This window comes from Harpia harpyja, chromosome 5, assembly GCF_026419915.1.
Source record: "Harpia harpyja isolate bHarHar1 chromosome 5, bHarHar1 primary haplotype, whole genome shotgun sequence".
NCBI classification, from domain to species: Eukaryota; Metazoa; Chordata; class Aves; order Accipitriformes; family Accipitridae; genus Harpia; species Harpia harpyja.
In genome coordinates, this window is record NC_068944.1 from 39,165,339 (window position 1) to 39,178,941 (window position 13,603).

The following is a 13,603-nucleotide window of genomic DNA, read 5'->3' on the forward strand; positions in this document are numbered from 1 at the left end:
GGATGATTCTACCCCTACCTTTGAAAAACTTCCCTTTTTAAAGGTTCCTGATTCACACGGTGATTTTGCTCTAAAGCTCATTGCCCATTCCAAACTGGGAGGCAACTCCTAGCCCACAACAGACAAAATGGAGGATAACAAATCTGTGTAACAATAAACTCATCAGTTCCTCCTTCCATAGCTCAGTAAGCACACTGGAGTACACAGACCTCAGAAAATGAGAGAGTCTTGAATTTTCCCACTAGTTTAAGCCCACTCAGCTTTTGTCACGGCAAGAAATCATGATTATCCACTTTCTCTAGTGTTCACTCTTTTTTTTACAGGTTGGGTTTCTATTTTTTGTCCATTAGCAGGAAAGAATAAACTATACTTCCCACCTTGAACACAGAAATTAATTTAAAATGGACTAGCCCTGAATAAAGTTCTCTTTCAAGAGTGTAGACAAGAAGATAAAGATAAATTGCAGGACTGGGCACACCAGAAGCTCCCTCGTTGTTGTATTAATTCTGGCTTCTTCATTGATCTTGGGTAACTCGTGGAAGTTCTGCCCCTTAAACCCCTACATCAGTAATACGTGATTTATCTACTCGTCTTTCTCAAGATTTGTAACAAGCATGAGCTGAGACCCACTCCTGCAAGCACTTGTACAAATGACTTTGCTTTCCAGCAAGCAGCTGCACAAGCGGTTTTGCCTAGGAAGACATTAACCAATAACACAGCTCATGGTATCTCAGGATCAGGCCCTTAAGTTGCCAAGTGCATTCAGCATTATGGAGAGTAGCTAAGCACTAAATATTTTGAAAGCATTTGCGTGTCTTCTTGCTTTCAGGTCCCAGTCTGTGGTGGAAGCCGGCACGCTGAAACATGAAGACCAGGGGGAAAGTGAGAACACCCAGCCACTGCTGGCTCTGGACTGAGCTCTCATCTGCCCAACACACACACAGATACATTAACAGACTTCCACCGTACCAGAAACCCACAGAGCACGACTCACACAAACACACGCACGCATTTTGCTCGAGAACAAGTCTTTCATGTTTCTTGACCAAGTAACAACTGTCACCAGCCATCTGTCTGTGTGGCCAATGCTGAACAAAAACTGAGAAATTTCTATTGACGCAGGAGCCTGTCCATATACAAAGAATTTGGTTTTTTTTTTTTTTGACTCATGACATTAAAATATTGGAAATTATGGGACTGCATTCTCTGTTTAAAGAAACCAGGGTGTGTCAGTAGTTTTCCTGAAGACTACAGCAGGAATGCTCAGTTTTATAGAAGTGAAGGTTAAGTGTGTTCTAAGGAAAAGCATCTCAAATTTAAACTTTGCACTGTAGTCAGCAGTTTAGTCTGGCTCAGAGGACAGAAGCAGCAGCATCTACAGTGTGGTCAAGTTTTACAGAAATATTTTGCATTAAAAAAAGACACCCCACCCCCCCCCCCCAAAACAGTGCCAGCATAATATCATTCAACATGACACTTTGTGACTGCCTCATCCACGCTGCTTATAGGGGGTCACATTTCAGTATCTAGCAAAAATTATTATTAACTTTTGAAGCCCTTATAAAACTGTCAGCTGAGTGAAATGAACTGTGTGGGCAGCAGACACATGCAATTTGAAATGCAATTATTTAATTTTAATGATGTGTTTTTCCACAGGCAACTTGGGAGCCTATTAGATATGTGCGTGTGTGTGCGCATGTGTGAAGGGGGGGTGCTAGGGAGACCCATTGGACACATTCACCAGTGATTAATGGTTCAATCCAGATTGTTTCATTTAGGTCACAAAAGCAAATGAAAGCTCTGCAGAGCCATTTACCCCCTTCCCTCCTGCAGCCAAGTGAAAGGTGTAGCCAGAAGGGTATGCTGATTGCAGATGCGGGCCATGGTTAAAATGAATAAGGAAAACTTAGAATTAATTATTCAGTACGAGCTTCTGCTAGAAGGAAATGTGGAAGAACAGAAGAACTGAAATGCCAAAGATCAGTTTGTTATTTCTCTATTTGCTCTAGCTGCAAAGAGACTTCCATCCCTTCATTGAAATGGAAACCAGATTAAAGAAATAAAAGAAAAATCGTTATCAGATTGCATGTGCAGCGACTTTATTTCCTAAACTGGTTACAACCACTGTACACACCTTTAGTCTTCAATTAAATTGCCATACATTGACAATTTACTAGAACAAGCGGTTGGCAACAACATATCAAAGGTAGCAGTGTAAATCATATATATAAAATGAGATGATAATGGGCACAAGACTTTGTAATGTGCCTCTGGAACATCCACTGAATTCATAAGTGATACACTGAAGCGATGATATAGTTCAACTGGACATGGTCAGCCCTAACAGGTAGACTAACAAACTACTGCCTTTATCTACAACAACTTTTCATGCCTGCACAGGGCAGAAAGTACATCCTGCCAGATCCTATCAACACACCTGGGATTTATCTGCTACTATTTGTACAGAATAGCCTCATTCAGACTAACCTTCTTCTGCAGCAGCATGTCATTGATACAAAGCCTGGCCTCCATGAAAGACAGCAAGTCTTTAAGGCAGTGGATGGTCCCAGCAAGGCAACACAGGAGTCGGAAAAAGAAACAGAAGCTTGCAGGAACATTAAACTAATAAGACAACTAAACCCATTTATCTTTGGGATTTCTTCCATTCCCCCTCCCCTGGCATTACCACCTATTACAGAAAACGAGGATGGCAACTCCTGGTAACAGGACACCGCTCCCTTCCCTTCCCTGGGCTCACGAAGACTCACAGGCATTTGGGTTTGTCACAGAGAACTTACTTAAAGCAGAAAGTGAAAAATCAAACAGACAGAAAAAGACAGACATTGGCTATTATATTGCAGCATTAATGAAGAAATACTTTGGTTTACGATTTTTCTCTGTTAATACACTTACCTCCACTGCCATTGAATCTTTGTGATGACCTGTTACAATCACTGTTCATTCAAGTAGGACTTGTTCTGCCCAAGAAGTGCAACTATCACTTAAATCTAGTCCTTGAGGATTAAACCTCGCAGAGGATTAGAATTATTTATTTTCTTTAGCTGTGACATGAATAAATACATATGATGCCTTGTATATAACTGTATGATGCCTGTATTTAACTGTAGGATCTTATACAGACTCTGTGCTTGCAAGCAAGGTAACTACAGGCAGGGAGGAATCCACCTCCTAACATCATGATGAGTACGTACTGCCTTACAAAAAGGAGAGTAAATTGTCCTTTTTTGTCATTTCCCTCTGTAAATAAGTCTAAAGAAAAAGAAAATTAAATTGCAATGGTTCTCCATTTAAAAAATATTTCCATTCAATTCTTCCATTGGCATTTCCAATGTTGAAAAGCTTTTTCAAGATGAAATACCAGCTGGCAAACAGGAACACCAAAAATAATATACCACTTATTCACTGCATAATTTCTGTGGTTTGCTATATATATCCTCCCCATGTATATAGCTAATCCAGTAGCTGTACCTAAAAAAAAAAGATATGTTCTCAGCTCCTTGACAGGTAGGCATAGAGTAGATTCACTCCAGTGTTGCAGGAGCTATTTATAATACACCTTGCCATATTCAAGGCACTTAAGATTTTAACTGGCCAATATATGACCACACAATTTAATAAACAGTGCTACTCCAGCGCATACACACATCTTGGGTAGATTACTTTTATCTATTTGCCAATCGCAATCAGAAAAGATAAAGTATGAGCCTTCAAAGGAACAATGAAACAATCTGAAGAATGGCATGGATTTTCATAAATAAAGCTCCAAAGCTTTTACCACTCCTTTAGTATTTACTCTGAGCTATAGAAACTAAAATGCAACATTAATAAAAATACACTTAAACCACAAATTTTGGTTTAAACAGTTCTTGATTCCTTCATTACAAACTATGTCTTTATTTTAGAGAATTACAAAATAGTTTATAATTTGTACTGCTCGATCACTTTACAAAGATAGAAATTATAGCTTCTGACTAAACACCACCAAGAGATTTAAAAAAATTCTTACTATGACCCCCCCAATAACAAGTACCTTATTTCCAGTTTTGCATGATTCTCCTAAAGCTTATATTTTCTTAAGCGTGAAACTTAAAAATCTTTTCAGTTTTCATGATGATTAATTGAGAACTGTTACTTTCTTGTATATTATGTATAGTCTCAGTGTTATTTTTGATACAGACAACACATTAAAGGCTAATTATCATAGCTGTCTAAAACTGACTCTTGATCAGAGAGGGTTTATCAGTTTAACAGTCAAAAAGGAAATTAAAGTGCACACCTCCAGAAACTGGTTACACTAATTTATGGTGCAATCACCATGTGTTACATGGCATTACAAGATTTAATTACCTAGTAAAATACAAAATCTGAAAAGCATTCAGTTTATGGGAATGCAAAGCTCTTATCTGTATTTTGCTTCAGCAAATGTGGGATTCTGGTCATGATACTTAGGTACCGTGTTGTAGTCTCTGTAGTACAAAACCACTGAGCGTTAAACAAATAAGATGACTGTTCAGTGTCTTTTGGACAACAAAGCCAAAGCTGTGGAGATTAAGTAACCTCAGTCTCTCCTTGCTTAGTGTTTGTCTCTCACAGCCCTTGGTAATGATGCCACTGCCCTTGACAAGCCCTGAGCATCCTAGCACACCTATCCACACCCAGCTGGTTTTGCGGGCAAGTAGATAACAGCCAGCCATAAACATCAACAGTGCAACCTCAGGTCTCTATTTCCTGTTAGTGTTCTTATTAGTTAACAGGTGGAGGGTCCTGCACCCTCCATTTCCCATTAAACAGTACAGACCCAAAAGACCAGCCAACTGCTTAAACATCCAACCAGTTTTCTTTCTTAAAAATAGGCCTTTTTACCATATAGTAAATTCTGCATGGCAAATACAGAGCATACTGTAAACAGTACTGGGATGAGACTACCTCAGCATTATGTCATACATTTCAAGACAAGGAAAACACCATTAGGTCAATTAAAGGATCATTCTAGCACTCTGTAGGATGCTGGCAGCAGAAGTTAACACACGTTAATAACCTGAAGCTCTCTGTCTGCTCTGCTTTCTGGCAGGAAACCAAGTTAGACCTTGTCCTTCTGCCCAAAGCACAAGAAATTCTTCATATATTTTTTTCTGCTGAATGACCACCCAAGGGCAGCCTAGAAGGAGCCCCTGGAAGGAGGTGCCCCAGACCCTTGCTGGGTAGAAAACGAGTATCACAACACAAGCTTTTGTAATGATAGGAGAAACAGCAGTTCACCATACAATCCTAAGAACTGTCAAGCACTTTAAGATCAGAGCCTACAGATGTCACATTTGCTCAACATCTTCCAAAATCACATCATCAAACTGAAGGTTGCCTGCTAACTAAGAAACTATTTTGTTTTAGAAGAACAAAGCTTCACTAAGCAGCTGATTATGCAAGTTTCTGTTTGCATTTCCAGGAAGGCAAGAGAAGGCCACACTTGGCAAAAATGAAATCTGTTCATCTATAGTGTTTTCCTTCTGCTGATAGCTAGAGATGCACTTATATAGATAATGTTTTTTAAAAAATAGTGGTTGATTAAAGAAGATTTGTTCATAATTATGCTAGAAAAATACAGTTACTCAGGTAGAAAAAAATACAAAACACATAGAACCCATTCACATTATCTACAGTGGATAACATAGGGACATGTTCTATGCCTAAAGCAGCTAACATTACAACTGCATACTGATTTTCAAAGTTGGCTGTGTGCATATGTTTGTAAATACCTTGCATGTTACTTCCCAGATAAAAGCCTGGGAAGTATTTCCCAGATGTAGAATCGCACATCTTGTGCCTGAACATGGTCGGGCAGGTGACTGACTGACTGATGTTGTACGCATAATATAGGCATGGCAAAACCATCTGCACATTCCTCAGTTTGAAAATCCAGACCTATTGCTCTTTGGCTGACAAGATTTGTATTTTCAAACTTGCAGCTGGAAAAACAATACATATCAGTGCTGTATCAGTATGAAACAAAACATGGCTTTTTTTTTTTCTTCTTCTTCTTTTTTTCCTTTTTTTATATCCAGTCCTCTGTGATTGCAGAATGCTGTCCTGATCTCTTCTAAATCTTACAACACTTGTATTCTTAGTATGCTGGATAAATTAATCCTATTTGTGTACTCCAAAGGGGTTAAAGCTCCTCTGCTCCGCTCAGCAGAAGGAACCCCTTAAATAGCAGGAAGGGTGCGTCTCTGTTGTGCTGTTAACTCAGGGTGCCACACATCCACAATGAATATCAGGCGATAATTTTCAGCATCCTGCCATACTTCATGTTCGAAAGAGTCATCAAAAATAAGAACTTTCCCTTCTTCCCAGGTTCTGCAACACAAAAAAGAACATGCTTTAGTGTAGTATTTGAAGTGCCACGGAGCAGGCAAGCTATATATCAGCTCTGAAGATGCTCTTTGACATATGAGAATGACTTAAACAGTATATATTGCACAGTCAGGATTTCACTACCTAACATAAAGAGATTGGAGTATCAGAGCTTTAATTTAAATAAACTACAGGAAGATCAGTCTAATGGGCCTTCACATTATTGAGGGATTGTTTCCCCTCACTCTGCACAGTTATGCCCACATACACATTCAGACATTTATAGTATTTGTTACTGATATACTTTTAATGAGTCCAATAAGCAAGAAGCAGGTATAATAGTGGTGTAGTAATCAACTTTTCTGCTTTTCTAATCAGATACATACATAATGAGTGATGGAAACTGAGGGAATGACCAGTGATATGGTCATATGGTTTGAAAACAAATCACATTAGATCAATCTGCTTTTTCTAAAATCAGAACAATAGAAGTAGGCCCTGATCATTCTTTAAATTTCAGGGATGTTAACAGTCCTGTCCCATAAATCCATTCAAAGCACGGAGTCTGATGATTTTTCTTCAGAGGAAGGTTGCAACGCCATAGTGTACACTGGGTTAACTATATTATTAAAGCTGAACTGGAAGGATGAGACCACATCACTCAAAGCCCCTCTGCTTGCCAAGTACTGCTTAGGCAGAGCAGATCACTGAACAGCTGTAAATACCCTGGGTGAGCGTTCATTACAGCATGGAAGAGCCAAATTTTAACAGTGATACTTTTCCAAGATCTGTACCTTTGTTAGGCAGAAAAAGGGATATACACAATTTATTCAAAGTGGCTTGGTTTTGAGCACCTCCATCGCTTGAAAAATTAACAAAATTACCAGATTTAAAAGCAATGGCAAGAGGCAACGCAGAAGGAAGATACTAATTGTTGGAAGAATCAGTGTTTCTGTCAGCTTTACTAAGTATAGAATCACAGAATAATTTAGGTCAGAAGAAACCTTGGAAGGGCATCTGGTCCAAGCCTCTGCTCAGAGCAAGATTAACTGCAAAGTTAGATCCAACTATGAGGTTAGATGAGATATCTCAGGTTCCTGACTACTGGATTTTTGAATATCTGCAACCATGGACATTCCACTGTCTCTTCCTGTGTTTCACCAACCTCACTGTGAAAACTTCCTTCTATCTAGATGGAATTTCCTTCACTGTCACTTGTGTCCATTACCTCTCATTCTAAAACTGCACACCTCTGAAAAGAGTCTGGCTCTGTCTTCTGCACAGTCACCCATCAGTAGCAGAAGACAGTAACTAGTATCCCCTTCAGCCTTCTCTTTTTCCGACTCCCAACTAGCTCTCTGAGCTTCTCACGTGTCGCGTGCTCCAGTTGCCTAAACAACTTTTTCATCCTCCACTGGAGTCCCTCTAGTTTATTGATGACTTTTTTTGTACTGAAGAGCCATAAACTGGACACAGTACTCCAGAGGCAGTGTCTTGAGTGCAAAAGAGAGGGAAAAAATTGCTCCCCTCAAACTGCTTCCTACGCACTTACTAACACAGGCCAATACACAGCTAGCCTTCATCAAGATGAAAGCACATTATAAGTCATATTCAACTTGTCCCCTAGGACCCTTAAGACCTCTTCTGCAAAGCTGCTTTCTATGCAGTCATCAGCCAGCCCGTACTGTTGCAAGATGTTGATCTGTTGCTACCAGTTGCAGGGCTTTGCATTTCCCTTTGTTGAATTTCATGAAGCTTCAGTTGGTACGCTCCTCCAGCCTGCTGAGATCTGGATTCATAATTTTAAAGAGAGGTTTAATGCCTGGTTAAATGCAGTCCTGATACTGCGAAAAATCAGCAACTGATCAGTGACCACTAGTGATAATGTCACAACATGTCAAAAAGTCACTGTGCTAGTCATTTGTTGCTGCCCCTCAGATCTCAATCTTACCCACTGCATTTAGGCACAGTAGCTGATTATGTGTTATATGGTTTATCTATTGTAAAGTCAGGCAGTGGTATGAGCAAAGCAAATTTATTATGCATTGCGGCAGGACAAAAGCATGCACCTGATTATACCCCTTCAGGTGAGACTGGATGAATAACGGTCAATTGAGTCAATAATGGTCAAAGAAGTGTTACCTCCTAAAGCCACTCTACAACGAGCACATAATCAAGTTTTTTAACAGGATCCCTTACGAGCTGAAGCAGTCCAAGACGATGGCTGCCCTTAAAGAGAATTAAGAATTATGAACAGTAGCGATGGTAAAGAAATAAAGGTCTTGCCATCTAAGATGGAAATATGTTGCTTAGCTCATTCAACTGTGTTCATTCACTGAGAAAACAACGTTCTTTTTTGAAAAACAGGGAGAAAATGAGATTTAGACTCCCAAGTCATCTCGGTATTTTTAATCCAGCAAAAGCAAAAATTAAGCGTCAAAATTTATGGCGTTGTGCTGTACTGTTCTGAACAGAAATGGAAATTGAAATTGGATCATTTCAACTGAAATGATCATCTAAATATATTTTAAGCGAGAGTAGATAAACCAGAAAGCATAACATAGCAAGAAATTCACACTGGCTTGCACACAGACATCAGCCTTGAAGGCTCAGATAATGAGCCTTTTGCAGGTTTCAGCTATGATCATGTGCTTTTTCTGCTACCATGTCAGTTATCAGATAACAAAAATGTTTTATGCCATATCGACCCTAAGTCTCTGCTACTGCACTAAAGTTACATTGGTATTATTCAATTCAATGGGAGTCAACCACTTGCAATGCTATGTTGTGGTAAAAAAATCAAGCCAACTTCGGGGGGTTTTTTGGGGGGGGGGGGGATTGTTGTTTTGGGGGGGTTGGGGGATTTACTTTTGTTTGGGGGGTATTTTATTTTGGTGGGGTTTTTGTTGTTGGGAGGGGTGTTGGGTTTTGGTTTTTTGGGGGTTGTTTTTTTTGGATTTTCTTTGGTGGTTTTTTTTGTTTGTTTGTTTGTTTGTTTGAATTTTAAATTAAACCAAGCCTGAAAAATCCTGCCCTAAATAGCCTGAAAATGCAGCTCAGTTAAGGACAATAAAAACTCCAAGCACCCAGATGAAGTAGCTTCAGAGGTTAAAACCCAGGATCTATCATTTGCATCATAATGCGATGGGCTGTTTTGCACAACAAAGAAAAAGTCATAAAGTTGACAGAACTATTAGCCTCTTTTGAATAGATTACAAACCCCACCATTAGCATGCAAATAAATATTTTCTAGAAGCCTTCATGGTGTGAGAAACACTTCACAGTGGGACCATAGAGACAGTATTATTCTGGTCTGGTGCTGAGCCACTTTGGGGTAGTTTCTGTATCACCTGCAAGGCTTTAGTGTCACCCGTTACAGGTGAGATCTTGGACTGGCTCCTGCATGAGGCTGTAATTCTGCACCTTCGTTTTAAAACATGATTACCTTGTCTGACAGAGATATTCGATTTTGATAACTAGATATTATTTTCCTACCATTTTTGTGTATTGTACCCTACACTTTACAGAGCTGGGACTTCAAAATAGCCAAATGACCTAAAATTGCTATACCTGTACAGAATAACAATGAGGTGTACCAGTGCCTAGCAGCTGCAAAAAGACTCTTCTGCAAGTGAAGGAGTAAAACAGAGTACTAGACAAAGCTGAATTGCCTGTCCATCAAGGATGAGTTGCATTGTAACATTGCCCCTCTAAACACCCACACTGGGTGGCACAGAGGTAACCAAGCACAGAATTCTCTCTGTTTCTGTTCTCTATCTCATACACACAGCAGTGGGACACAAGGCCAGAAAAGGCCTGACCTATGCTAACCTTCATATTTGAGCCAGCTCTCCTATTTGAAACCACTAGTTTACCACTGCTCTGAACCACCAGGAGGGGAGAAATAGAAAAAGCCCAAGGCAGGATTTCCTCCTGGCACCATTCCCTTCCACAGTAGTTCACCCACCTCCTCTTTCATGGGGGAAGGGATGTAAAAAACCCTTTCATTGCCAGCAGTAGACACGCTTTCAATGTTTTCAGTGAAAATCCTGTCTTTGATTCTGAATGTATAGCTCTTGCCAAAAGCAACTAAAGTTAACACATTCCAGCACAGGCTGTAGTCAGCTCTTGAATGTTTTACATTTCAAACGAGCAAGTCCGATGCATAAGACTGAGCCAGGTTCAGGAGCCTGGACACTGAAGTGCTCTGTCTGCAGCATACCAGCAGCAACAGGCATTTTCTCCAGTCTTGACTTTGAGGGAGTGTTGCTACCAAGGAGATAGTTAAGTTCATTTTCCACAGGACTATCCCTTCTGTAACAATGGGTGGTGAGCTGTGGACACCTGCTCTCTTGGCAGAAGATCAAAACCACCACTTTGCTCACACAGGCTATTAAACAGCCACCTAATGGTAATGCCATTCAGTTACCACCAATCTGAATTCACAATAATGTCCTAAAGTGAAAAGACTCCACATGTCTATATTAGTCCTCTAAGTCTATTAGCTACCTCTCCCTCCGTTATTTTGGATATTGGGTTGGAATGCTGGAAGCAAATGTCCATGTAGGTAGTGTAGATTGTAACGCTGACTGTGACAGATTATTAAATAAGCTATATGTTGGCAGGAGTCTATAGTGACAACATTTTTGGTTATTAACAGTTGGATACTTCTAGCCTCAAAAATTCTGAGCATTTCTTGTTGTAGTTGTTTTCGAATGTTACGAAAAAAATCTTTGCTACATATTGCAGTCATGCAGACAGGAGTGGCATTTCGTTTCTCAATATCAAACATATGTGTACATTACTACCATGAAAAGAATTCAAAATTAACACTTTTTGCACTCAGACACTGCAGACAAGACACAGAATCTTCCAAAAATATACGTATAGATGTTAAGCATCATTAGAATTTCACCTAAGTCTCAGAAAATTAAATCTGTAAGCAAAAAGCAATATAGTTAATACTATATTTTTCTGTCTGCATTTAATAATATCATGCAAAAACTTCTCACAATTTCTCATATTTCCCAGGGGAGTATATGCCCTGATTGTAAATGTATATTTTGTTTTTTGCACTGAGGAAACAGAGACAAAACTTGTTTTCAAGTCAGCATAATTATTCCCTAAGGGGTGAGAATTCTTACTTAAAATGCACTTTAAAGAAATTTGCTACCTGTGTAATTCATTGGGCCAAACACTTCGTAGATGCCTTCATCTTGAAATCAACTTCAACTGGAATATTTTTAACAGAGTTATAACAAATAATACCAGCTAGGAAGGAGGCTTCTGCCAGAAATACAAGAGTATTGTGTCACAGAGGTGAAAATGGAGGTACAGCTTCATCTTAGCTTTTGCTGAATAAGCAACAAATTCTAAGTCCCCCCAAAATCAAAACAAAGAGAACTCTGTTGGCAACTATATCAGACTGGCTTTGTAAAAGTAAACACAGAGACTGTGTGGACTAACCCCACTGTTATTTCCATGCCCTAGCAGAGAGGAGCAGGTTTGTCTCTAAAGATTCTTCCGGCATTGTCTGAGATCTCATATTTATATGTTTGTACCAAGAGTTAGGGTGCAAATTGCCTGTTTAATGAAATATATTACATCTCTTGATCAGTAAAACACACCTTTTTTTTTTTTTTTTTTTAATTACATGCAGTCCCACCCCTTTTTCAGCCTTGAGGAAGGTGGAAAAAACAAAACAAAACAAAAAACCCCAACCATACCTGTTCTCTTGGGCACACCGAATTCTGCAGCCTTCCTTAGGTATCACCAACCCCAAATGCATCCTTAGCCGACAATTGGTGGGCCCTGTGTGGGGCCAGACGTGAGTCCCTGGGTGCATGATAGAATATTTGATCTGAAAAAAGAGAAAGGCAGGCCTTCAACAGGTTCAGCTTCACAACCATACTGCTAGGAGTTCAGGACTTCATTATGTCTCATCCTTGATGATAGGCCAAAAGTGCAATGTCACCTTTTGTTAAGAGTCTCTGCAACAATTGCACTTTCTCATGTCCTAAAGGTGTTCAATACTACAAAAAACATGTCTTGTAAGGTGTGTGTGCATTCATGGGTGTGTGTATGTAAAAGTGCATGTATTTCATTTTGCTTAAAATAACTAGTATTCATATTTCAACCTGAAAATAATTATCTCCTATCTACAGTCAGAAAAATACCTTCTTTCTTACGGAAAGACTTACAGACACTCTTATTATTTAAAAGGATGGACCACAGGAGACAGAAGGCCTGTGTTAGCCAGGCTGACTGGCCCCTCTCAGATGACAACATGGCTGTGAAGGTCACTGTCAGACTTGGCTGGAGCAACCATGAGATGGTAGAGTTCAGGATCATGAGAGGAGGGAGAAAGGCAAAAAGCAGGATTACTACCCACAGCTTCAGGAGAGCAGACTTGGGCTTATTGAGGGATCTGCTGGGAAAAATCCCATGAGATACAGTGGTGGAGAGAAGAGGGCTCTAGGACAGCTGGTTGATTTTTAAGTATCACCTCATGCAAGCTCAAGAATGGTTCATCCCCATGTACAGGAAGCATGGCAACCCAGACAAAATTGAAAAACAAAAAGGAAGCATACAAGAGGTGGAAGCAGGGTCAGGTCACCCAGGAAGACTGTAGAGACACTCTTTGAGCATGCAAGGATGAGGTTAGGAAACTCAAAGCTCTCCTGGTGTTGAATCCAGAGATGGAAGTCAAGGGCAACAAGAAAGATTTCTACAAATACAGCAGCAGTGAAAGGAAGCCTAGGGAAAATATGGGCCTGCTGCTAAATGTGGCAGGAGATGTGATGACAAAGGCCATGGAAAAGGCTGAGGCACTGCTTGCCGCCTTTGCCTCAATCTCTACTGGTATGACTGACGTCCAGGAGTCCCAGGCACCTGAGGCCAGTGGAAAAGACTGGAGTAAAGATGACTTACCTTCAGTAGAGAAGGATCAGGTTAGGGAACATTTAAACAAACTCAACAAACTGGTTCATGGGTCCTGATGGGATCCACCCATGAGCGCTGAGGGAGCTGGATGATGCTGTGAATCCACACTCAATAATCTTTGAAAGGTCATAGCAACCAGCAGAAGTCCCTGAGAACTGGTAAAAAGCAAATCTTTTTCCTACCTTCAAGAAGGGCAAGGAGGAGGATCTGAGGAACTATAGGCTAGTCAGCCTCACCTCGATCCCTGGGAAGGTGATGGAGCAAATAATCCTGGAAACCATTTACAAACACA

The 13,603-nt window shown here is 40.1% G+C and overlaps 2 protein-coding genes across 17 annotated transcripts in view; one reads left to right on the forward strand and one right to left on the reverse strand.

Moving 5' to 3' along the window:
• Nucleotides 1-2,082, forward strand: part of CLVS1 (clavesin 1) — a 109,742-nt gene extending 107,660 nt beyond the window's left edge. For both annotated transcript variants that reach the window (XM_052788341.1, XM_052788340.1), the window contains one exon: nt 830-2,082. In XM_052788341.1, the coding sequence (XP_052644301.1) occupies nt 830-917 (88 nt within the window). In that variant the 3' untranslated portion in view covers nt 918-2,082. The remainder of the gene's footprint in view (nt 1-829) is intronic.
• ASPH (aspartate beta-hydroxylase) overlaps nt 2,075-13,603 on the reverse strand; it is a 124,389-nt gene continuing 112,860 nt past the window's right edge. For 13 of the 15 annotated variants that reach the window (XM_052788328.1, XM_052788337.1, XM_052788331.1 and 10 more), the window contains 2 exons: nt 12,096-12,229; nt 2,075-6,372 (listed from right to left, as the gene is read on the reverse strand). In XM_052788328.1, coding sequence (XP_052644288.1) covers nt 6,222-6,372; nt 12,096-12,229 — 285 coding nt within the window. In that variant the 3' untranslated portion in view covers nt 2,075-6,221. Of the gene's footprint in view, nt 6,373-12,095; nt 12,230-13,603 lie in introns of those variants that run through there. The other 2 variants (XR_008235353.1, XR_008235354.1) reach the window with 2 other exon arrangements.